General features: G+C 42.9%; 1 protein-coding gene across 1 annotated transcript in view; it reads right to left on the minus strand.

Annotated features, from left to right (window-relative positions):
• Positions 1–26,515, minus strand: part of LOC124180905 (headcase protein-like) — a 150,654-nt gene that overhangs the window by 16,102 nt on the left and 108,037 nt on the right. The window contains exons 3-4 of the mRNA XM_046566822.1: positions 1,329–1,517; positions 98–283 (exon numbers count right to left, since the gene is read on the minus strand). Of these exons, the coding sequence (XP_046422778.1) occupies positions 98–283; positions 1,329–1,517 (375 nt within the window). The remainder of the gene's footprint in view (positions 1–97; positions 284–1,328; positions 1,518–26,515) is intronic.

A 26,515-nucleotide genomic window follows, 5' to 3' on the forward strand; every position in this document is an offset into this window, starting at 1 on the left:
GTAAGTGCGTCGATTTACCCCGCCGTTTTGACTAACGGAGTCCCGATGGTTGGTAAGGGTTGAATTACGGCATCGAATAAGGTTCGTGGTCTCTTACCTTTATGCGTTCGGTGCAGCATGGCATCGCAGCGAAAATGTCGTAACTGTACATCGTTCCAAGTACCAGACTTGAACCGTCCCAGGGTTGTGTGCAGCTGCGACAACGAACAGGAGCCCCACCGCTACCTTCAAGGCAGCTCATGCAAACGGCAGACAAGAATTGTGTGCGACCCTCTACCTTCACCTGGAATCAAAAAACCGGGAGACGGTTGTTTTTCGGTTGTCATATGCTGCTCGAAAAGCGTTCGTTGGAACCCAACGCGCGAGAAGACTCGACAAAGTTTTTGGCGAACGGTGGTGACTTTGCCGTGACTTCCAATTCACGACTGGAGTGACACACCGAGGAGTTTCGTCATCGCTGTGCGTGTGTGTGTGTGTGTGTGTGTGTGTGTGTGTGTGTGTGTGTGTGTGTGTGTGTGTGTGTGTGTGTGTGTGTGTGTAAGATAGAGAGAAAGTGGGTGTGTACGTGTAAACGAAGGCGAAAACGAGCCGGGGGTGGAGATCCTCGGTTGCAAATAAAGCGAGTAAGCCGAAAGCGTTCTGCAAGCAGAAGCGCTGATTACACCTAATTAAGTCTGACGGTGGCGGCGGCGTGCAGGCGACGCCAAAAACAACGTGTATCTTCGTTAGCCATTTAGTAGAGTTTCCGTTTTATCCATGGCTTGTGAGCGCGCCGCCGCTCGATCCTCCCTCTTCTCCATCTCCTAGTTCTACTTCTCCCCCTGACACAAGTCTCTGAGGACCAGTTGTTTACCGAGTGAGAACTTCATGCTTCCACCAGCTTCTGGAGTTACACCACTGACTGACGTGTTCACCGCCATCCCCCCGTCACGATTGCTGCTTTTCGAAATTCAGGTGTCACTTACCAAGTGTCTGAACGATGACACTTCAGGTCGATTTTTTTTTCTTTTTTATCGACAGTAGACGTACTCTGAGCACGCTGAATTACGAATATCATACTAATGGAGCGTTCTCCGTATGTAGAAGGTAGTTGTTATGCAACAAGAAGAGTGTAAAAGATCAAAATACCAGTTTTTGAGGGTGGTAGCAAACTACCCGTAATCAAACTGTAATCATCTCAGGTCAAAAATTAGTTTCTTCTCAACTATGAATGAAATCCTGAATATATTAAAGTGACACTTTTTTACCGTGTTCATCATGATTACTCAACTATCACCAGCAACCTGATGAAACTTTTCCCTGCTAATAAGATTATGATACAAACTCACCTCGGCACAGGAAATCGAGTGTTGCCTAGGCGACAGAAAGAATGTTCCATCGACGAGCGGATACCTATCAAAAACGAGCATAGCGGCCCTGCATAGAACGCAAGATACCCTGGACCACTGGAGTGCAGCCAAGGTCGATAAAATGAAGCACCTCGTATCGTCGTTGCCGTGATTACCCTCGTCCTCCATCTGGAACAAAGGTTAAGAAAAGAAGTCCGGTTAGACGGTGCATTATATAACTGCAGACACGCAAGATGAAGGTTTGAAATATCCGCAAGAATATTCGAAGATGGATACATCGCGCATCGGCAGAAAAGGTGGTCCGAGGGATGAGGGCGGAAACTGAGTCGCAGACAATCGCGTCGTCACCGCGGGTAATCGTAATCTGAATATTCTACTCCCGTTTTGCGGGCTCTCGAAACTCGCGGTAGCTGACGGTGAGCCTTCGTAGCAATAACGTCGCGATGTCAACAAAGGTTGCCACCCCATTTCCTCCGCCTTAGTCGTTAAACCGTCAGGGGTGAACAAGGTGGCTGGATAGCTGGAATAGAGGCGGTGGTTCGTTCGTTCGTTCGTTCGTTCGTTGCCGTTGAAAACCCCCAGACGCGGACGTTTATAACCGCCGTAAATAACCAGCCCACCCGATCATAAGCTCGGCACAACGTAGAGCTCGACTTTTCCCTCAGTTCCCCCCCCCCCCCCCCCCCCCCCCTCCTACTGTTGCCGTTTACCCAGAGACGGTCCTCTGGTTTAAGTAACATAAAAAACGTGATAACGACGGTTACTCCGACGGACCATATGTGCCCGCTTGGGCATCGAAGGCCCAAGTTCACCCCCGCATTTACCGCGATATCTACCCACGACAGGGGGAGGAAAAAAATTTTATTAGAAGCTCATCTTCTACTCCGAAAATGTACCGGGATGATGACGATGACAGATTCGATTCGTGTCAACGTTCATTCGTCCATCCATGTGTTGAACCATGAAAGAAAGATGTCCTTTCGTTGTCTTGGAAGAAATTACATCTAGTCTTTTTCGGCGGTAATAAATTTCTTTACGTTCGTCGCAATTTCCGTTTCATCCCATACACTATACCGCGGGCTGAGAAGAAACTCTTGGCTTTTAGCTAGCGACCCTCAAAAGGAGAAGTTGTACAGCAGCTACTACGATATTAAACCGACGAGGTACTTCCTATTACTGAGGAGTTGCCGGAAGTGGCTCCTCCTTGTCGTCGTCGACGTCGACGTCGTCTGCGGGGTTTAGAAGCCGTTTCGTGCACTCGACAAAGAGAATGGAAGAGGGAAACGGTGTGAACGAGACACCATTCGATCTACTTTTCCTCCTCCTACGATCTCTGCAACATTTTATGATCCTTGTGGTATCCTTGATGAATTGGAAAGAACATTCATTGCTGACCCGGATCATCTTCAGGTACGGGGGGGGGGGGGGGGGGGGGGGGGTCGTTTTGGATCGACATAAACGTTTGGTGGTCCGTTAAATCTGGAGCGTAACTACGGCCTGGAATTACGTTCCATAAAATGAGTTAGACGTAAAAATAAACAAGTCGTATGTGTATCGCTGGTACGGCGCACTCAGACTGACTCGAAGGTGTCGATTCGTCGGGTTAACGAGCCTCCCGAATTTACTGCGCGTCCGTTCGTAGTTTCTTTTTATTTTTTTTTATTTTTTTTCCCCCGTTTTTTGCTGTCGCAGGATTATCGAGGAATCCGTTAGCAACGAGTTGTTATCGACAGGTGAGATTTGGATCAGTTATCGAGTGTCCGAAGCTCTGTCAACAATAATCTGGACGATTTTTTTGCCCCCGTTTGCCAATTTTCTCCCCCACGTATGTATCGCGCACAACTTTGATGGAGATCCAGAGATTAGAATGTGCTTTAACACGTATACAAAAAAGATCGTTAAAAGAACAGCTATTATTTATAAGGTTGGTACTGGGTCGTGTAACGACGGGTCGTCGGGTAATTACGGGCGTGTAAAACGAACACGTAATTCAAAGATGACAAAGACGGAGTTGCTGAGGAAGTTTGCAGAGGAGGAGAGAAAAAAAAAAGAGTTAGGAATAAACGGTTCAAATGAATAATTTTGCTCTCAAGAAATTCTAAGGAATAAACAAGAATGAAAATTCAAAACAAAGATGAAGAGTAATGAGATTTTCTTTAATCCTTACAACTGATTTACATTATACGCGTAACAAAGCTTTGTTTAATACGAATATACGAACCAAAGAGAGAGAAAAACAATAATATAAAATGAAAAAGTTTAGGTAGTAATAAAGAATAAAAAAATTAAATTAAAAAAAAAATTAAAAAAAAAAAAACAAGCGGCAAAACAATTGCCGAACAACGGGATACTGGTGAGCCAGCGCGGATTGAGGATGCAAAATGACAAAAGGTGAGGGTGAGAAACAAAACAATCCAGAGAGAAAATGGAAGAAAAAAAAAAATAAAATTCACACAAGATTTCGCCGAGTGCAGCACGTTTATTCTCTACCTACTCGCACGCGAGGGTAAGAAATATATATTTATATATCGCCGTAAGGGAGGGAGAGAAGAAAGAGGGTAGAGAGCAGCGAATGAACTGAAATGAGCTGAAGGTGTTACGTAAGGACAACGTCATCTCTCTCTCTCTCTCTCTCTTCTACGAAACGGACATGGGATCTCGTCAAACTCGAGCGAGGCGGTGGATTAATATACCAACTCGAATTACCCACCTAACCGAGATTACGAAGACGGTAAATTCCGAGACAAGGTAGAGATAAGAAATCACGAGAGGCGCAAGGGGGGATGCAATTTCTTCTCCATCCTACTCCGAGGATGACGGAGCGCAGGTGAAGCTTAGACTGAAACGTCCTACGGAAATAAGGGACGCGTTCCTTTGCCATAGGAGCCTGGTGCTACTGACAGTGCTGACGTAGCGGGGTTTTCTTTATTTCGTAGGTAGAGGACATCGTCTAGCCCCCTAGAAGTACGCCAGCTGGGAAATGAAATTCGATTAAATGGTAGCGGGACTTTACGAGCTCCGAAAGTACTCGAAAAAGTAATCCGACCATCCTCATCCTCCTCCTTCTCCTCCTTCTTCTTCTCCAGGATGAATGTTACGTACGCATCGAGACTCTACCGGGCAATCCAAGTGTGTAACGTAACGTAACATACATACATCGTGAAGAGTAAAAAGAAAAGAGTCATTAAACGACCGTAACAGAGAGTGTTCGCCAAATGGTCCTCTGGTCCTCTGGTACCTCTTCTTGTTCTCATCCTTCGGCGAGTTGAAAGGGGCATGAACGGACGTGCAGACTCAGACTCAGACTCACTCTCACACACACGCACGCACACACACCTCGGTTTATCATCGATTTTTACGACTAAGGGTAGACAGATTTACCGACGCGGGTCACTTTCGTTGATTTCAATTTTATCCCCGCCTTAGCTGGATCGTTACAGTCACAGTTGTTCGTGGCCGACTAGTCGTGGAAAGGACCATCGTTGGTGTTGTCATGGATTAAAAGGAGTTCCGCAAGCCTGAGAGCTTCACTTTGGTAGTAAAATTTGCGAAAAGGATAAACAAGAAGGACGCTCGAACTAGCGGGAGTGGATATGCTAAATTTGTGCTACGTTTAACGGTAAAATTATTAGAATAACCAACAGGGCTAATCCAGCTTACAGAGGGAATATGAAAGGTACCGTGAACCGTGAACCCTTTTTACCAACTTATCTCTTCTCCCGATGGCTTTATCTAGCGCCAGCGTGTTTCCCCGTTCCATCCACCCGGCGAAAACCCTCTTGTAAATTGCATAAATGGCCATTTTCGACTTTGATGTAAGCGGATTTTCCGAGAAGACCCTACAAGTCCTCCTCTCCAGACCTTCTCTCGATTTCTGTGAGAAAGAGAGAGAGAGAGAGAGAGAGAAAGAGAGCTAGAGAGGATGAGCGAAATTACTTTGTCCCGGATCTCACCCTAGCCGGTAAGCTTTCCTCCTTCGTCATGGAGTCCGAAGCTCGGATAACCGACTGTCTGAAACGCACGTAGGTACCTCTCCTCTCCAAGGAGCATGAAAACCGACCACCAAGCATCGCCGAAGGGTCCCGTGAGCCGAATCCTGGCAACGGAGCTCGCCGGCTGCCGAATATATCTATAAGATTGCGGTTTACCGTGAGAAGAGCGGATCTCCTAAGTCGCCTGAAAGTGTCGTCCGCTGGTCCTTCGGCTTAAGAGTACATAGATTTAGCGGATGATGTCGGGGGCATTTCTCGATCGGCGGAAATGCTTTGTATATCAATATGGCGGATGGTCGAGTATCGAGTAATCTTTTTATCGGACATTGGAAGAAAGAGGTCGTATGTCGAAGGACCCCTCCTGTCATTTCCAGGCTGTCCCTTTTCGCCGAAGACGCTGCGACCGTGTATAGCTACCACAGAGAGCTTTTAGCGTCGAAAATCGCCGAGTCCGATCCGTTTACGTAATAAATACAAACTTGTCCGCGATGCGTTAGACCCGGTTCGGTAAACATGTCGGGACAATCATAACTCGTTTGAATCACCGATTTATATCTCGGGAGGTAAAAATATATACGTCGCGGGGCATGCCTCGCTGACCGCGAAATAAGAATGGAGGGAATCCCGTCGCGAGCCTGTGTGTATGCGTGTGCGGGTACAATATATCAGAAAGAGTTTTAAAAGTTCTCTTTGGCGGCTTCCGTTAACCGAAGTTACTACGGGACTCGCACAGTCAGCAGCGTAACTCGATCTTTGCGTCCTGCACCACCGGGTAACAAAACAGGGAAAAAAAGAAAGAAATGAAAATGGAATGGAAAGGAAAAGAAAAATATATCCTACTCGGGACGCGGCGCCGCAACGACGTCGAACGTGTACCGCGTCACGCACGCTGACATTTTTATTATCCTGTTACACTGGTAATCTGAAAGTTGAAGGTAGAAAAAAAAAAACTGATTTACATCTCGAAGTTATTGTACGCTCGGTGCAGGCGACACCTGAAACCTCAAGAACAGGGGGTGGTGGTGGTGGTGGTGGTGGTGGTGGAAACATTTCCTATTTTCAATTTTTTTTTGTCCTTCCCTGCCCCTCTACCTTCAAGACCCAACACACACACACACACACACACACACACATGCACGCACACACAAACACACGTGACGATGATATTCGAAGTTTGATAAGGTTTGTCGGGCGCAGCGTTGGATTATTCAACGAATGCAATTTCAGTCTGGCGAATCCGCTGATTCACCGTGAACGGAGTCCACGTCCCCTTGTCCCAAAATCCGGGATTGTCCCCCGATCGCTCGACGGACATTGACGAACGGTTCGGTGCATGCAGCAAGGGTGACACACGCTGCGGTAGGTAGGCCGTACGTAGTACCGCATACTGCATTTGGCGTAGTGCCCCGGGGGGTGGTGGACGCGAGCCTGGCGGCTAACGCAACGCCGCCGGTTCTTCCCCCAAGCTATTAATTATGCAACGCGGAAGGGTTGTTAATTTAGGACCTTGTAGTAAAATAATTGTAGGGCTCACGCGACCTACGTTGTTGACTCGCACGAGCGGACGAGAGACACCTGACAATTCTGACCCGTTCCGCGTCCCTTCGAAAAATTTCACCAGACAGACTTATCGTTTAGTGGTGCTGCACGCCCTCGATATGCAAATTCGTTTTCTCTTCTTCTTTTTTTTTTTTAGTACAGAACGAATTATCCCCTTTGCTTGAAATTTGTTCCTTCGAAATTATACCCGCTTTAATCGTCTTTCTATTCATTTATTTTCCATTTTTTTTTTTTTTCCCTGTCTTATTCCTCCTCTTTCACCCTGCAAATAAAGCGCGCATCCCGAGTAGAAAATCGCCTTAGAAACGTTCCGGGGTGAAATAAGACTGAGGCGAGAGGGAAATGAAAATTTCTTAATAATAATCCCGTGTTTTAAGATAGATTTTTTTTTTCGCTCATCACCGCATGCGCCGATATTTTTTAATACGCTTTTATTTTTTCAATTTTTTTTTTTTTTTTATATATTTAAGTACGTCTGTGCGTATATTACGGAAAAACGAGCCTTCCTACTTATTCCCTCTTTCCCCTACGGCTTTTCGTCGCTCCTTCGCCCCGAAACAGAGAACTTTTTCCTTACCACTGTAAAAGGGAGATGTGTATACGTATATATTTGTACGACCAAGATGTTCGCATCGGTTCACTTCACGCTCGGTCAAACGCGAGTAATCCATGTACAGCTATGTACCTACAACGATACCGACATAATATCAAATCTGAAGTGTTCCCTTTCGTCACGAATGGTTACCATCGTTAAAATCGTTAAAATTTTTAACGAAGCCGTTAAAGAGATCAAAGTTGCGCGTTCAATTCTTGTTTATTCGACCAATGCAGCGATGCTGAAAGGATTGGTACAATGAAATTGATCAATAGCGAGACGAACAATCCAAATTTATCATCGGTGTATTAACACACGCCTAGGGTATCGTGAATACGCATTTATAGACACTTTTCCCCGACAATGAGTATATTCGCGACTACACGCGCCCCCAGAGGACGTCAAATCAATAGAACGCGTCAGGCTGCCACGGATCGTTGAAAACCCTTGCCCATTTCGCGTGTGACTAGTCGAGGGTACGGAAATTGAAATTACGATTCAATTTTTGTATGTATATATATATATATATGTATATTTTATACATTATGGGTACATGAAATTGTGAGGTGAAGAAGAAGAAGAAGAGGAGGAGGAGGAGGAGGAGGAGGAAGCAGGAGAAGAAGAACAAAGACGTTTGAGCGTTATATTTTCTGCACAATTTTTTTCCTTTACACGAGACAAGCAATGTATTGTGTCGAGATGGCGGTAACCCTTGTAATGAGAGCACTGAAGCGCCGAATAATCAGAATCGGGATATAAGAAGCTCAAAAGGTCTTTTTACATTTTAATATCGCATAGGGCCCACCACCGGCACCGAACGGTTGCCAGTTCACTGACCCGAAAACCCCGAAAGAGAAAAAGAGAAAGAGAGATAGCAAGAGAACGGGGGATGGTGGTTTTCATTTGACGTTAAAATGAAAATAAAATAAAATTCAAAGCGGTTTTCCAGCTGCATCGGTGAAGGAGAGAGCGAGACACGGGTGGAAGGAATGATGGCGGACAGACAGTTAATTAAAGGAATCAAAATTAAAGAGGATGAAAAAAAAAAAAAAAAAAACCTACCCGAGGTTTTTTCCAATACCCACAATTCCGCTGTTCATACCGTAAACTTCAAAGAGTGCTCACTCTTTATCTTTCTCCCTTTCTCTATCTGGTATCGATATACATACATATCCCTTCAAATACCTCTGGGGCGGTGATGGGGGGAAAAAAAAAATAGGCTACAACGAAGAAAATAAAAAGAATTATCAGCGATCGGTAGTGAATCTTCACTTTTATTTTAGTCATCCTTCTCCCGCCGCGCAATTTCGAACTTTTAATGCAGCAACCATAAACCCCCGGGATATATATTTTTTTTTTATTTCACTGAATATCCCCACGCGGTCACTCTGGCTCTGCGGGAGGGTAGACGAGTGTAACACCGTAAAATTGGGAAAGGACGTCAGATAAAGACGGAGGAGAATGATGAAAGTGAAAAAAGGGAGATAGACACACACGCGCGAGTTACATGCCTACTCGAGACTCTGACTGTTGCAAGAATGCGGGACGGTCGAAGGATCGTTACTATCTCGTCTCCACGGGTCATTGGAGAAATCGGTGTAGCAACAGCTTCCTGCTATCGGTGAGTCGTAACCTTGGAAGGAAGAAAGAAAGAGAGAGAGAGAGCGAGAGAGAGAGAGAAAAATAAAAAAAACCCCCTCGTTAAAATTTGGCGATAAACCTTTGAAATGATTCTGCGTAGAAGCTACCTGTGAGACGCGACGGTTAACGACCCTACAGATTCGGGCAATCTTTGTTCTTCGAATCGTAAAAATCTAAAAATAAAACTTATCGGTTTAACGGTGGCGCTTATCGTCGCGATTCGTGCCCTGAAAAACGTCCTATCCAAGACAAAAGAACGAAGGAGCAAAAAAAAAAAAGGAGTAAAGTAAAAAAAATTAGTGGAAACAAGACTCTTTTTCGATACGGGGTCGCACCCTGAAGTGGAAACCAAACCCTATTTCAGATTCCCCCCGTCTCTCTTTTTCACTCACGCCGCGGGATGCCACTTCCTGATACACCGGAATAATTTTTTTCTTCTTCTTCTTCTTCTTCTTCTTCTTCATTTTCTACTTCATACCACCCTCTTGGTGGAAACGCCAAACGGTCGGCGTCGCCGTTTTGCATGCGATCATTCGTGCGTGTCACGGTTTACGAACCAAGTGTAGCCCTGCTGCGAGGCTGACCCTATAAATCAACCACGCACCGTCGAAGAGGTTAAGAATAGCGTTAACGCTATGGTGTTAAAGGGTAAGACCGTATAGATCATAGAGCAGCCTCCCTTTGTCTAACCTTCCCTTATACCGTTCCGTACCCCAAACTAACGACAAAAATTCCGCGACTACATTTTCATAGTAGTCTAAGATGCGATCGATCTGCGCCAATGGTGATCAAATGTTCAGGTTAAAACCATTCGTACGCAGAGAGCTTACACCTTCGATCCAAGTATGATACAGTACCCGTTCAGCATCACGGATTATCACCGGCGTTCGTCGATGATCCGGAGCCCGAATATGAGAAAGATTGAGAGCGGGTGAGGGTCAGGGGGTTAAGTCGGATCAGACGACGATCCAGATTACGCGTTGGATCAGACGAGGAGGAAGCCAAAGGAGAGGATACACGACGAGGTGATGATGTCACAGTGCCGGAGTAAAGGGGTGTTGAAAGAGCGTTGATTTTAACCTGAACAGCTGCTGGTTTCGGATGCGTTTTGATTTTCCTTTGAGGTTGGTTAATTAGCTCTACCTCCAAGCTCCGCGCTCCGTCAAGTATCCAGAAAATGGACGGATTTCCCCACCCCAAAGAAAAACAAAGTTGCAAGTACAGACGCACTCGGGAGTTCACCGACGTTTCGACCTCCCCGGTGAAATCCCAAGGTTGAGGTAGTAAGGAGAGAGGAAGTCACAAGCCAACAAGACGGCGGGAGTCAACGTTCAGGTATTACAGCTCTTCCTCCTGTTTCACCCCATCCCTTCTCCGGATATCCCAGGGGAACACGGCAACACAATGTTGCACAAAACAATAGACGATGGGCTGTGGCTGGCTTCTTGTCGGCAGGGTGGTTCATGTGCCATTCCAACGTCCTGAACCATCTCTCGTCTAGCCGCTGCCACCCGGCAACTACTGTAGCGTACACCAGAAACCCCGTCTACCCGGCACTCCTTCCTCCAGGTCGTAAACGTTTTAATTATATCGGCTTTCTCTGTAAGCGTGTGACGTGCGAGATAACCTAAAGTCGGAAGTTCACTGGCTGGCCAATGTTCGGAACACGTAACGAGGAGTTGAATACGGAATTTGGAAGAGAACGCGCGCACGGTAGAAAAGTCGAGCGAGTACAAGAAAAATACTCCGGGTGTTGGATCAAGCTTTCCTGTGATCAAACTTCCGACTGGCTATCTGTCATCTGATCGTGACGATCGGTCCAAATTTAAATCATATCAAATATTGACCTAGCCCATCAGTTCTTTGCGCTTACGTCGCCTTGGAACTCTGTCAAGACATCAAAAATCTCAAGTAACAAATGACAAGTGAATTTACGCAGGAAGATGGACGAGAAATTGAATATTGGCAACTGATTCCGATTAGAAAAGGTGAAATGAAGAACTTTTTTATACAATGGATCAAATTTCTGAACAGTAATTCAAGTTCTTACCTATTCATCGTCATCTCGTTATGACGTTCGGTCTAAATTTCAATTGTACGAAGAATATCGAACCGGACCAACGGTTCTTTATTCTTTTTCTTCGGCCACAAGATCCTGGTCAAAAAAAAAAAGAAAAAAGAAAAGAAAAAACCTGCGAAGAACGAACGGCAACAAGTGAATCCACCCCAGGGATACAACTTGATCCTCTTTTTCATCGGATGGATTTTTGAAATTAGAGAAGAAATGGACTTGGCGTGTACGGAGTTTAGAGGATATTTCGAGGGTGGATCAGTCGACGGATTACCCTCCCGTCGAGTCAACAATAACGCCGCGGCACTTGGTATTTTATCCGCTAACCATGCTCCGAGTGGAAATTTGGATTTTAAACACAAAGACAGAAGTTGAACTTCAACGTCTTTCACGTGTACGGTACATATACGGTTATTATTAACGGCGATGGAAATGGCAATAAACGTAACATACGCACGTAACTGAACGTCCGTACGAATTTTTCTTCCCTTTGAAATTCATCCAGTCGATATTGATTCCACGGAGCGGAATGCCAACATTACCCGGAATCGGGTAATATAAGATATTTACCTTGTCCGGATAGCGAACTTTCGTAATATGGCAAATATATCTCAACTTGGCCCAAGTTCTTTACAACGTTTTACTCTCATTTATCTCATCGTCCGATCGTCTTACCCTTTCTTCTCCGTACTCTCGACTTATCCGCGTCAAATTGATCCGAGAGAGTAACTATCCCTCGAAAGTTTTAATATATTTATCAAGAGCGGTTTGCCGGGCACTGTGACCCGTGCAATTTGCCAAATTTCATTCCTGAAATGGGATAGCCGAAGAAATATAATGTGAGAGAACGAGAGAGCAAGAGAGCAAGAGAGAGATATAGGGAATGACAAAGGGCGCGTACAACCTGCAGAGTGATATTTAAATTAATAGCTTTTTGTCCGAAGCTAATTTCGCAAATGCTTCTGCCCGAGGTGGTAATAATTTACGCCTCTTGAACCCGAAACCTCCTGTAAGCGCCCTCCCCCCACCCACGACGTGTTCACTCTCTCATAACCTCTGCGTAGGTGGTTTAAGGGCGCATCCTGCATTACTACTACCTCCTACAAACACCAAGGACAGCAAGCAGCCCGGCTAATTCCCTACGGCAAAACGAACGACGACGACGACGTCGACGTCGCGACGCCCAGGAATGAACGGGGATTCAAAGCAATACCTGCAACCCCGCCACTTGAAATAAATATTATATTACTCGGCTAGGTTTCCCCACCTCCGTCTTCTTTTTCTTCTTCTTCTCCTTTTTGATCTCGTCTCGGAATAATTTGTCTGAAAATTCAGGAGTCGGGTAAAGAAAAAGAGAGAAAAAAAAAAAGAAGAGACAAATTAAGAAACGTCTCGTTTTTCCCTCCTCTTTCCCCCTCACCCTTCCTCGACCCACCCTCCCCCTCTCTCTCTCTCTCTCTCCTCTCTCTCTTTACACTCTCGCTACAGACGCTTTGCCTAATCTCGCCGAGCAATATGCGTTAGCGCGAGTGGTGTCTTCGTATAGCGAGAGTTGGTCCGGGGGGGGGGGGATGACGGGGGTGGTGGTATGTTTGTATCGGAACTACGAGTAAGTGGCTGTCAGCTAAATTACAACGGCGAAACGAGCCGATGGAGAGACACTCAGCGGAGGGGGGGGGGGGGGGGGGGTGAGACGGGGAGAACCGGCGTTAGCCGGGAAAATCGGATTGAATCCCGCTTTGCATAAATTTGTCGAGTGAGACAAAGGCGCGTTGGTCCGTCTCTCTCTCTCTCTCTCTTTCTCTCTCTCTCAGCTTGGCTTATACGGCGCCATTCGCAAAATTTGGTTATATTATCTGGGACGCCGTCGCGCCTGCAAAACGTAACTCGATGACAAAATACCATCGATGTTTGTTGTCGGAGTGTATAGGCGAAGAAAAAAAAATAAACAAAAAAAGCTCTCGAAAAATTAACGAGAAATGGAAACGTTACTGTTTGAATCGTAGCGAATTGTTCCTGACCACGGCAATGAAGTGTTGATACAACTTTCGGATTAAAAGTTTTATCAATTTTTGGAAATCAATCAAAGCTGGATAAAAAGTTGACTATTTTCAATAGAGAAGATCGAAAAATAATATAATACGTTCAAATTTTCAACTCGAAGTTTCGAAGGGTTTCAGACAGCTTTTGATTTCTCCTCGACTTATCTGTCTCGTAATAATTTTCATTGTGAAAGCTTTTCCCGTTCGTCGGGGGTCTTCAAAGGAGAAAAGAGAGAGAGAGAGAGATAGAAAGAGAGAAGGATCTCCTCTCTCGCGTACTAGATTTCCAAGATTTTTCATCATCCCATAATAATTCTTTTTCGAGCGAAAAAGCGCAAGCATCGAATTTTCGCGAGTCTCTCCCGCCCCCCTTTCCTCAATCTTCTTCGGTCTTATACTTACTCCCGTCGACATAAATAAGAGATGCACGCAACCCCCGGCACGTACGTCAAAGTCAAGATTCAGGGATTACACACGTCGTCGTCGTAGTTTCTTTATTCTCCTTCTTCTTCTCTCTCTCTCTCTCTCTCTCTCTCTCTCTCTCTCTCTCTCTCTCTCTCTCTCTCTTCCTCGTCAAGGGGCAAATACATTTCTTATTTTTATCAACTCGATGATACCCCGCGCGTGTGTCGTCAACGATTCTCCGACCCTCGGCTCCAGTAGGCAAAAGTGACAGCCGTATTAAGGATAGACGGAATACGTTATGACCGCGAAATGGGGGTAAAATAAAAAAAAAAAAAAAAAAAAGAAAAGAAAGTAACCAAAAAGCCAAAAAATCATCTCTTTGTCAGAGCACCTGACGCAAAGAGTCTTTTTCGCGATTTGATTTTCATACACATCCCTCGTGAAAGCTGGAACGTCGTGAGCCGAGGGAGGGGGTAAAAAAAAAAAAAAAAAGGACAAAAAAAGGAAAGAAAGAAATTACCTGAATTAACTCCTTGACAACCGTCTGGCAAAATCTTCCCCTCCCGACTTTTTTTTTTCATCCCCTTCTCCGTTCAAACTTCGTTCAATTCTTTTCATCTTTTAATTTTTTCATCTTTCACCAACCTCACCAACTAATCCGATGTCTAGCCGATCGCAAAGTACCGATTAAATTGGCAAAAGCACGAGGCCTGTGAAATCTGAGAGAAGTGGATCGAAGCAACGGAGCCGCGGGGGTGGCGGCGGGGGCATCGTTCGAGTGACAATTAATTTATTCGGCAGTACCGTATAAGAGCTACAACAACTCTCCACAGCTCTTACTCGACTCAACGATGAGAGAGTAGCGCGCGCCTAAGGGCTCTTTGGTTAAGAAGCTTTGGCTGCACTTAACGTTGATATTTTATTAATTATAATCCTTCGGAGGCTGTATGCTCGTCAGTCTCTCTCTCTCTTTCTCTCGCAACCCCGCACCCCGTACAACACAGCGTTCAAATTCCCGGGAGAAAATGGGAACGCGGGGTTGCTGGCAGCTTCGTTTATACGATTCTACGGGGGACGACGATGTTTCCCACATTTGCCACATTTGCCACATTTGCCACACTTCCGTAAATAGCTAGCTACTTTCTCTCTCCTCTCCGTCGCAATATCGGATTATTCAATTCCGCATAACGACAGAACTGTAGAGAAGAGTACCAAATGGAATTAAAGGTTGTACGTTCACCCAAACCATAACAAAAAAGAAAAAGCTCGACCGAAATTTTGTCTATTAATTTTCATTTTCCGCTTACTCCTGATCAGCGGCCGTATTTTTTCCCCTCTGATACACCGATTCGCGTCAAATTTGAACCCTGACATATCCGTCCAATAATTTCCATCGATACTTTATGCAAAATCGCTAGTGGAATAGGTATAACATGTAAAATAATAAACAGGCTGGAAAAGCATTCGTGGGTACCGAAGAATCGAAATTTGAAATTTATCGATACGGATAATACGTTTATCAGCGATAATACCGTCGAACGTTGAGATTATTTACTCTCGGGGGCGTTTAACGACGCGAGAGAATAAATGCAGCCCGTGAAAGCGATCATCGACGCTTGATATTGCGAAATGTTTGCAAATTGCACACGTCATGTGATATTAAGCGGAGTGCAAAGCTCCTCTCACCAAGGTCTCGGGTTCAGGGCAACGTCGTCAATCGCTGGCCTGATACATACGGGGAGGCGAATGGCATCGGAGAAGAGAAATTGATGCGGCAGCCCTGGCTATGCAGTTTAGATTACGGTGCGTTAGTCTTTCCACGTAGAGACTTGGCACTGAATCGTTAATGGCGACGACGATGGCGTTGCACGGATTGTACGCGGCGCGGCAAGTTGTTAACTCTTGTCTGAAAATTGATTCGCTGTAGGATTTCGGAATTTTTTATTTTTTTATTTTTATTCATTTTTATTTTATTAATTTTTTTTTTATCCTTCTTTATTTTTGGATCTTTAGTTTTTGCCCAAGATCGAAAGCCCGACAAATCATCAACTTTTGAAAAGTAAATTGGTAAATACAGAGACGTAGTAAATGTGTAACTTCGTTATTGAGTCGTATTAATGAAATGATCTCTCTGCCGCAATATCGGCTTTACGCGGAATTAGACAGCAGTTCGGGTAATGGAAAATAATGAAAAAGTCAACAGGGAGACGAAGAGAATCCTTCCCCCCCCCCTCCCCCCAGCAAGGACCTCGAGGACCCGCCGTTTCCTTCCGCCTCGCCCAGCCGGAAAGAAGAAAATTGGAAGGTACTCCGCACGGTATCGGAGATTAAAAATATATTTAAGGGTGGATTAAGGGTAGCAATTATGACCGCTCAAGTTACTTTATAAATTTCTCGTGGAGGAGAAACGGGATGAAGGAAAAAAAAGAGAGAGAAATGAGAGGAAGGGGAAGCGAACAAAGATGGATTATTTCTATTCGCCAACGACGTGACATACAAATTTTATCATTCTCATTTCCTTCTTGTTCTTATTTATGAGACAAAATAAGAACAAATTGAAAAAGAATAATTTTCAATAAATAATCTAGGCATACTTTTTTTTTTTTTTCCACCTGTGTCTCTCAACTTTACTTAATTTCCATTCGTTCCCCCTTTCGGTAAGAACGATTCATAGATAAAATGACTGCGGTAAAATCATTGATAGAAAAAATAAAATAAAAAAAATTATCAAGAGATGAATTCAAAAAACAATCTCGCGGTTATGTCACTTTCTCGCTTAATTTTTGTCCAATAAAAAAGTCAAACATCCGAAACACGCCCGAGGAAACGAATCATACTGAGAAGAATTTCATTTGTTAGAGTAAGTATAAAAATTGAGTGAAACAGGTATCGTTAAAAAAACAAAAAAAACTGTTTGAATGTCGTTGGAATTACGAAAAACTAGGTACGCCTAACCATTTTGCGCCATCGTCGATCCTTTTTTGGTTATTGCAACGCAAAGTCAGTTTGTTCGGTTTTCTCTACTTTTTTAGTCAAACAAGGCTTTAACGTCGATTCATCGTTGCACGAGCATTAAATTATTACAGTGCAGGTGATTGAATAAAAATCGTGTTTACCCTGGAATTCGATTCGTATATATTTATAAATAACGCACGTACGACAAAGAATTAAGATAGATCTTGGGGTGGTCCTGGCGGCCTCCTCTTCAACGCGTGTCTTGATCGTGAGAAATCTCTCGTCATATCTCCGATGCATGCATACACATGTGCATATACATATATATATATATATTTATATATATACATACATGTATGTACGTATATAGGTGTATAATATACGTTTGAAGCGAGACACGCGTCGTCTTCGTCGACGCGAATGAATATTTGATTCCTCCTTTCCTTACCCGCCGGCAGCATCACTGCTGAGCGATGGATGGCATAAATAAGAATAAATAAAGCCTGCAGACACAGGGTGACTCGACCAAAGACGACGACGTTACAATATGTGAGTTCCTGGTCTCGACAGAAAAGATTTCAACGAGTGACGACGGGCAAATGCGTTCTCCTCAGTTTTCTTTTAACTCCATTTTCGCAATGTTTCATATACATATAATATTGTTATACACAGAGAGACGGAGACTGGATGAAGGAATAATTTTGACAAAGGACCTCCGCCTCCGCAGCAGCATCAATACCCGTGCAAAGTTTATCCTTTGTAAAGGTTGTTTTAAGTATACACCGAGAACTCTCCTTATCCTCTCTCTCTCCTTCTCTCTGTTTCTCTTTCTTGAGTAAAGGACTTAAATATTTGAATAACGTGTAACCGGAGAGGGAGAGTGAGAGGGAGAGAGGGAGAGAGAAACGTCGAAAAGTGCAAAGCGTATACCTACTTATATCCGAAATGAAAAATCAACACGGGTTAGAAAGTCCGATAATCCAGAGACGAGGGGGAGGAAGATGCTAGACTCGCTTCTATGTAACATAACAAATAAGAAAGAGAGGAGAAAAAAAAAATGTATTAATTAAAAGCAAGCAGACGAAACGACGTATAATATACGTTACAGCCAACTTTCTACGATGATATTATACATCCAATTCAACCACGAGGGATTGAAATTTCCAAGTTTTATAAGAAGAGAGAAAGATAGAATTCCCATATTATACGTATAGGGTGTTTCTTTTTTATCAAATGTTATTGTTAGCTCTTTGCACGGATAATTGAATTTGAATACTCGAAATAGACATTCACGTTCCTTTAAGAGCTGCCGGCTTCGCGTGTTTCTTTAATTTAATTTCATCCCGTACTTCTCTTTTGTACAGCATCCGATGATAGTTGGTTCGTTTGTACGTTCATCCACGTTGGCAAAATTTAAAACCTGAAAAAACGATCCAACCTCCCTAGAAATTAATTTCCTCTCTTATTTCGCCTTCACCTGCCATACCAAATAAACCAAACTTAAATATCCAAAGGACTCGACTATACATATATATATATAGTAATTACTTGACGTGCGATTTTCTTCCCGACTATTTCGCAGCCGCATCGCGTATAAAATTACCAACTAGGTTAATGGAAATAAATTTCTGGGGCACTGAACTTCGCAGCAAAGTGCAAGGTAAAAAAATAAACGAGAAGATACGACAGAATGGCGTGCGTGCAGCCAAGAAGAAAGCTGACTGCCAAATGAGTAAAAAGTTGAAGACCGAATACTTGGCAACGTCGTAAGACGCGTCCGAATCAGTTAATCAAACGTTACAGATTGTTCATCACCGCCACCTTTTAGCAATTTTCAATATTGCCCGAAGTATGCAAAAAGTAAAGTAATAAAATGTTGAGCAAAAAAATTATTCACTCGAGTAGTAAAAACGGATCTCTCTCTCTCTCTCTCTTACTTCTACAGGTTGAACGGACGGACGAACGAAAAATAAAAATAAATAAACTTACCGCATGTGAAAAGTGGCGAAATAATATCAACCTGGGTGCAATTTTTGCGACATACGGCGCATAGTCTTCGTCTTCGTTGTTGTCGGGGGATGGTGGAGAGAAAGGGGGGGGGGGGGGGGGAGGTATTACGACGGACGTAAAATGCTCGTATTGCGAGTCTTGATGCGAAACTAGAGAGTCATTCATTCGCTGGCAACTTTTTCCCCGAGCATTATTGGCTTCTTTTTGTTTCATTCCCAGCACTACGCCCCGCGCATTATATTACACAGCACCGGGCGTCGCATTTTTCTGTATAATATTTCATCACGTAGACCGGAATTTCAAGCGGAATTCGACCGTGCCGAAGGGATGGGGTTGAGTGAAAAAAAAAAAAAAAAATAAAAAATTTTAAAATAAAATAAGACGAAAAGAGAACCAAGGGGGCAAAGACATCGTAAATAGAAAGCCAGACCGAGTGGATGGGGGAGGAATAGAGGATTGCAGTAAACCTTCAACATTATCATAACCCCCAGTAAGCAAGCAGCGTTCTCAACTTTCTTCGTTGGGAGGGGGTGGGGGGGTTAAAACTTGGCAAAGGGTCAATATTTCGAATGGCCGATAAATATAGATATTTCAAACAAACGGAAGTGAAATAACGAAAGATGAATTGTTCGATATGTTGATACCTCTGCTTGAAAGTGTCACTGATTACCAGTCATTCAAATTCTAATCAGTGAAATTTTTGAAAATCAACATTTCGAACAATTCATCTTACCATAGTTTTACTTTCTCACACAGTTTTTGAATATTTCGATACATCGACCGTTCCAAGTTTTGACTCCCACCCGCGTACTTCGGCGTTTAAAAATAAAAGGTTGTAAGTGTGGGGAAGAAAAAAGAGAAAAAAAAGAGAGAAAAAAAAAAAGGAACAAGCGAATTGTTTAGCATGCCCTAATCTCGTCGACGTTGCTAGACGATTTTAAGGGACCTTTATCAATTCATTCCGCCATTTACTTGAGAAAGAACATTACGTTTCTAGTCTGTATAAAAGTTAGCAGCTTCATGGTCGAAGGTGTTCAACCACCATGATATTCGCGATAAGAGAGATGAGAAAAGAAACGACGGAATGTCGAAAAAAGAAGAAGAAACTAACGGACGATAAAAAGAGGCGAAAAGATTTCCGAGAGAGCCGGTGAGTAGAAAAAGAAGGAAAAAAAAAAAAAAAAGAGGTAAAGGATGCTTCAGCGGCAAATTTTTTTGTTGTAGGTATAAAATACAGGTATATAAGCCATGGCTTAAATGACTCGTCCAGTATCCAGTGTTATGACAATATATTGTTATAAAGGGTGAAATAAACCCCCCCCCCCCCCCCGGCCCCTGTCTGATCTACCAGTCATCGTGGATAAAAAAAAAAAAAGAAAAACCGTGAGTCCGAAGTTGTTAAACGTTAACGTAACGAAACGTTGGGAGAAAAAATTGCTATTCTGCAAGTTTATAGTGACTTCGAAGTGGTCAAGTTTTCAAAACACGAAGACAAACGTTTTTCCTCTTTATAATTTACCGAATCACTGACATTCCTGCAACTGTGAAATAACGATTTTTCGAAATGTTGATTTATTACTATAACGTTACTAACTTCAGCCTCATTAAAAAAACGCTTTGTAACTATCAAATGTTACCAAATGAATACCGTGATAAAAAATAAATAAATAAATGAAAGATAAAAAAAAATTGCTTTAAACTTTGTACCGTAAACACGCATCTGTCTTCATCTCTTAATTTCGCTGTCTGTTTATTCGCTTCATTAGTTCGCAATCCTGTTAATTTTCTTTCCGTAGAGAGAGCTTAGACCAATTGTTTCATACAGTCTAATCGAAAAGTATGTTAAAAAAAAAATCACTCCAAGTCAATCGAAAATTTGAAAATCGTCTTTCGCCAATTCTTGTTTATCCCTTCAACGCGCGAGCTTTATGTGGTTAGACGATTATGATTGAACCGTACCGAAAGCTGACGCTCAAAAAGCTCCCCTCAACCTTGGACTTTCCGCACGAGTAAGAAAAACATTTCGCGGTTTCTGCACGCGTCGTTTCCAGAAAGCGACCGTTATTGTTCGAGAATTTCGGGAAAACACATACCTGAAGAAAACGGTGGTCTAGGCAGCGAGTGTAGAGTAGCTCTTTATTGTCTCTTGCAAGCACAACGCCGGCACAAGTGGATGGGCATAAAATATAGATAGACCATAAAGCGTCTACGGGGGTTGGATGAGGATGGAGGGAATAAGCTCCGGGTGTGTCTCCCATATTCTGCCGTTGATGCTGCGTGGCTCCAGTCAACTCGGGCGTGAATTCTTAGCCAAAATTCGAGCTGCTCACCCGACTGGATGAGTTGCGTTAGACGCCGCGTTACGAATAGAAGGCAACAGCAGCGAGCGAATCATTGTAGATATTTATAGTTCGCGTTAAAGTACCCTAGAGGACTCTGGCAGCAGCGCTGTTTGTACTTCCCGATCCCAATCTTATTACCGATCGAGGACCCGTGCTTTCCGATCCGTGAAGTTTGAAATTACCCGTTACTTGCCCCGCTTGCTTTCGCCCCCTCCCGCCCCCTCACCCTCCTTAAACTAGGGTGTTTACACTGCGCCGTTACGAGACGGTAACGGTGAAGGTGGATTTCGAGTTTGAGAGATATCGGTGGGTGGTTGACTCGCTGATTAATTGCCTAAATTAACAATACCTACCTACGCGACTGTGATTTTCAACGCGACGATAAAATTTTACACCGACAATTTTATGACGGTTGTGAAAATTTTTTAGAAAAAAATTGCAACGACATTTACGGATTTTTTTTTCTTTCAGGACCTGAGGGATACAGTTTTTCCTGACATTTTCCCAGTTCTAGCAAGTTACTCAAAGTCCGAATCGTTTAGCTGATTAACTCTGCATTCGTTTCAAAATCAATTAACGAGTCTACGATCATCGTAAGATCGCCAATATCAATCATTTATATTGTACGATATGTTCGTCTGTTCATTCGCGAAATATTTTGCTTACTTTCGGAATTTTTAAATAATAGCTTGCGATGAAATTTTTGCAACTCGACAATTATCCTTTGAATCGCGCTCTCTAAATTATTCAGACAATCTTTCTTGAACAACATCGGGGCAAGATTTATTAAAAATCGCGAATCAAAGTGAATTAAATTAGGAAAAATCGAAATATCGTAAGAGAAAAGAAGTTTCGACAACGTGATCCGTACAAAAAAAAATTTTTTTATTTACTTTTTTTTAAACTCACTAGAATTTAAATCCGTAACGTTTCCAGCGATAAATAAATTCATCGATACAAACAAAACCATGCCAATTGTATTTCGAAATTGTAAATCCTTTGAAGTACATATATCGTAAAACTTGATAACAGAGATTGTTGCACCGTTCGTCAGTGTTTCGTTGCTCCGGCATGACGAACGGCACTTCAAACCTCGTAAAATTGAACCACAAACCTGAAACGCGGTTCCATCTGGACCCGGTATAATTAGCGAAGGTAGAAAAGGGTTCCGCAGGGATTGGCTGGGTCAAGTCGGCGAGCCGAAGCTCTTGAGCGAGCGAGCGAGTGATAACAACAATTTTCGAGTCCTCTGTTAACATCATCATATACGGAGAAGCAAACGTAGAGAACGTTAATAAATCCCGCGGCATCTCCTGTGTATAGGTGTATATATATATATACGCGTCGAGGAGGAAAGAGAGACGAACGTCGTTGGAGGGTAATGCATGCATATGCGGAGGAGGGAAAACAAGGAATGGTGGAGGGAGAGAAAAGAAGAGAGAAGAGAGAGGCCTGCGGCGGAACCTCAAACTTCTCTCGCATTCACTCACTCGCTCGAGTCTCTCGGTGGGTTATGAAGGGAGACGTTGCGGAAGGGTCTTGGTTCTAAGGGATGATAGCTGCGCATCAACGAGACGGTAAAGGGGCTAAGAGTCGGTATTAAGGGCCGCGCTTTGCTCTCCGTGGAAAATTAAAAGCCACGGTGATTGAAACATTTTCAAATTAACCATCGTCAAACTCGTTCTTTTTTTTTTTTTTTTTCCTTTTCTGTTTCAATCACAGATATGGTTGCAGAAACGGAAGGGAAGAAGCAACGGCGAATGAATGCACTTTAAGAAGAATTAATTAGTACGACAATATTTATTTATTAATTTATTTAATTTGAAATTTTTACGACAAGTATCATAAACAGGTATTAGTATAAACCCTGACAGAGGTAAACGAGTAGTTACCTGTTTCTAGAATGGTGCAACGAAAGATTTTGAAAATCGAATAACAGTTTACATACTACTGTAAAAATATGTAAAAATTTACGTTCGATTTCGTTTAAATATACGATACACGAGGGTGAATTTCCGCGAATATTCGCCGTTCCGCAATCTGATCAGTGATTTGCATTCGGTATTGATAAAACTTTCAAATACGATATCCCCCCTCCCCTTCCCACCGACATCGAAGTACGTACGTACACCGATATCACGTTCTCATGTAGGCCATGCGATGAATTACGGCTGCGTTGGCGTGCTAACGACAACGTGCAGTAACTGACAACAAGTGTCGATGATAAATTCGTAAGTAAACCTCTGACCGAGCTTTCGGACGAGTGAAACATTCCGAAAGCTAAGCTACGGCTGCGTTGACAATATACGAATGCATTCGCTTACAGGAACGGTCAGGAATTCGAAAAACTTGGAACAAGTTGCGAAGTGCAATTACACATAAAAAAAAAAAAAAAATACTTGACGACGATTTCAAAGTTACAATTCTGCAATACGCGAACCACCGCAACTTTTCACTGGTTTCTTTTCTTTGCTTGAAAATCTACACGCGAACATTCATTGTAGTTTTAAGAATGCGGAATGCGAAAGAGACGGCAAATCGTTCCTCGAACTTCGCGAGGATCTTCTGGCACAGTCACGTATAAATTGTACACATATAATCGCAAGTTCGACATCGAAGAAGAAGGATATATTATTACACAGTAGACAAAAAAAAAAAAAAAAATTTTCACCCAAGAATTACATATCTGCGAATAAATTAGAATATGCAACTTTTGGTGTATATATATATACATGTTTAATTTTTTTTTTTTTTTCTTTTTCGTAATTCTCGATTTCTCCGTCTTCTTCCAACGTTGATATCGAAACGTTCAAAGAGATAAGAAGATAGGTATAAAAGATTTGAAACAGATTGAATCCGACGTAAGAAAGGGATTCCTTTCTAAATCCGTCGAGAATGACTGCATTCGAAACGAAACTACCGAATTGGTATTCCACGCGGTAGAATCGGAGAGTCATAGGAACAGCGGCTATTGTCTCGTTCTAAACGTAGGTAGGAGAAACTGTGAAGTGCAGATGCACGTAGGAAGAAGGGTAGGTAGAAGGTATATTTTATATATATATATATATATATACATGCGAGGAGGAGTTGGCAGTCGGACTGGCACAGCTGGTTCTTTGACCCCGCGAAGAAGAGAGCCCGGCTATGCATGCATTTCTCGAAGCCCACGTCGTCGGATATGTGACTCAAGATACGGTAACTTCTACAGACTGACTAACGTGTTAATACGAACGGCATATGTGTATATTTCAAATTCATAAGCCGTGCGCGAGTGTACGCGTTATACGGGGTGTCCCATTCAAGTTGACACGGCGGAATATCCCGGGAGCAACGCGTTTGAGAGAAATGTGTTCGAAAGAAAAGTTTCGCGATGCACTTTGATGTCGACAGGTGTTCAAAGTTTTCCAAAGTTTTTTTCCAATCAATAGCCTTTCCTAAATTTATTTCCCACCGTTCCGAAGAATGTTTGATCATAAAATTTCATCAACTTCCACTTTGAACGGCATTATACCTACACAATAATTTTTCTCACCGACCACAGTTATAGGATTGGATACGTTCGTTCGTTTCGAAATAAATACGGTGATAAAACTGTAGCATCGTAACCCAAGAATTGCGTGGATATTAAAAATATAGTATACGACGCGTTACAAACGCAATGCGGGAATTCAATTTCATGTTACACGTATCGTATAAAAAGTGTAGCAATAACGGTTAAATTGCGCTGGGAGCCGAGCGATTTCGATATATCGAATGCATATGCGGTACAGATATTGTTGCTAAGATGTTAAGGTCAATGATCGAGGCAAGGGGCAAGGGATCGACAGATCTAAGCGATCGTGTTCAACGTTCCCGTATAAAAAATCTGGAATCCCTTACATAAAAAGGTTAAAAAGAGAGGGACGATAACTGGTCAACGCTTATCGCACCACCAACGATCGGAAAAGGCTAAAGACTACACAGAGTGCAGTAAATTTGGCTCGTTCAAACTACCACCGTTTTTTAAAATGCATTTTTTCGTATAAGAATATTCTTTAAAAATTCGCAAGCCAAGAAAGGCAAATCATATCGTAAAGATTGAAAAATGATCGTTTAATTGTGGTAACTAAAAAAAATTATCGTTTTATGTATCGCAATTTAATCCACATGAATTAACTGCCACTGAACTGAAAAATCAAATCTTATAAATATTTATAAGCATATTTTGTTCCGTAATTTTATTATTTTTTTTTTTTCTTGTAATTTTAAAACAATTATTTCAACAACTTTGGTATTTACAATTTAGAAAAAAATATTGTATTCCCGGGAAAGAATTTTCTTCTAAAAAAAAAATGCGGAAAAGAGTTCTCTCCGAGCGATCCAAGGCGAATTACAATTATTTGGAAAACTATGAAACATAGCCGTTGGCTTCTTCTCGCTTCGCCGACGTCGGAAACTCCCGACTTATTCGCGTTAACGCCCAGCAAGGTATGAGAACATGCTCGTAGTGCGATTAGTGTTAATCTGTTTTAATCAACTCACTCGCTCCGCTTCTTCTGACCGCCTACGGCGCACGGTCAAGGATGGAAGCGATTCGAGCGAGCTTCGACAGAGGCTGAAAGAGATTTCCAGAGACGCGCGTGTGACTTGATCGTCTTCGACACGGAAGAAGAAGAAGAAGAAGAAGAAGAAGAAGAAGAAGAAAAGTTAGACAAGAACAAAGAGGAGGGAGGGAGGGAGGGAGGGAGGGAGGGAGAGAGAGGAACAAGGATGATGATCAGGAGCAGGCTGGGCAGCAGGTTCAGTTTTTTGCAAACCTATCCGTCAGCCTCGTCTTGACTTCTGCTGCCAGAGGCCGGTTGTCAAAGCAACCAACCAAGTAACTAACTAACTAACTAACTAACTAACTAACTAACCAACCAACAAACGACAACTATAACCAACTAAGTAAACCAGAGCCTCCGACACGCCTCGGGCCTCAAACTAAACGAACAAAACGTAGAAAAAGGTCGAGTAGAGAGAGAGAGAAAGAATCGAGGGATGGACTCGGCGTCTGAGAAACGAGACCGCGACCCGGTTACAGAAGCTTTCAAATATGGGCCAGTCGATGTTTTCCTCCTTGTCGAGTTCCGGGGAATTGAGAAAATCCGCAAAGTTTCGAAACTCGTACTGCCGGATAAACGACGATTAATCATTCGGTCCTCGGCACGGCTAAACTGGCGAGTTTATACAATTTAAGATACTAATTTGAAATCTTTCACGCTCCTAACCTGGCAGAAATTGCGCACAACTTACTTTTTCTTTCTGTAAAATCGTAGCGAAAAATCCATTAAAATAACAATTTTTACCAACGCACCTACGTTTTGCAGAAACTAGTGTTTCCTGATTTTATTTTCTTCCGTCGAAGAATGACGGATATACAGAATATTTTAGTATTGTGGGAAAGAAAAATAATTAAACCGCAGAGTTCACCAAACAGAGGAAGTCTGTCAGACAGTCTTTGACTCTTTGCTCGTTCTAAAAGTATAATACTTGCTGATGCTGATAATAAATATGTAGCGCAAGCATACGCGA

Source organism: Neodiprion fabricii, chromosome 4, assembly GCF_021155785.1.
Source record: "Neodiprion fabricii isolate iyNeoFabr1 chromosome 4, iyNeoFabr1.1, whole genome shotgun sequence".
NCBI lineage: Eukaryota > Metazoa > Arthropoda > Insecta > Hymenoptera > Diprionidae > Neodiprion > Neodiprion fabricii.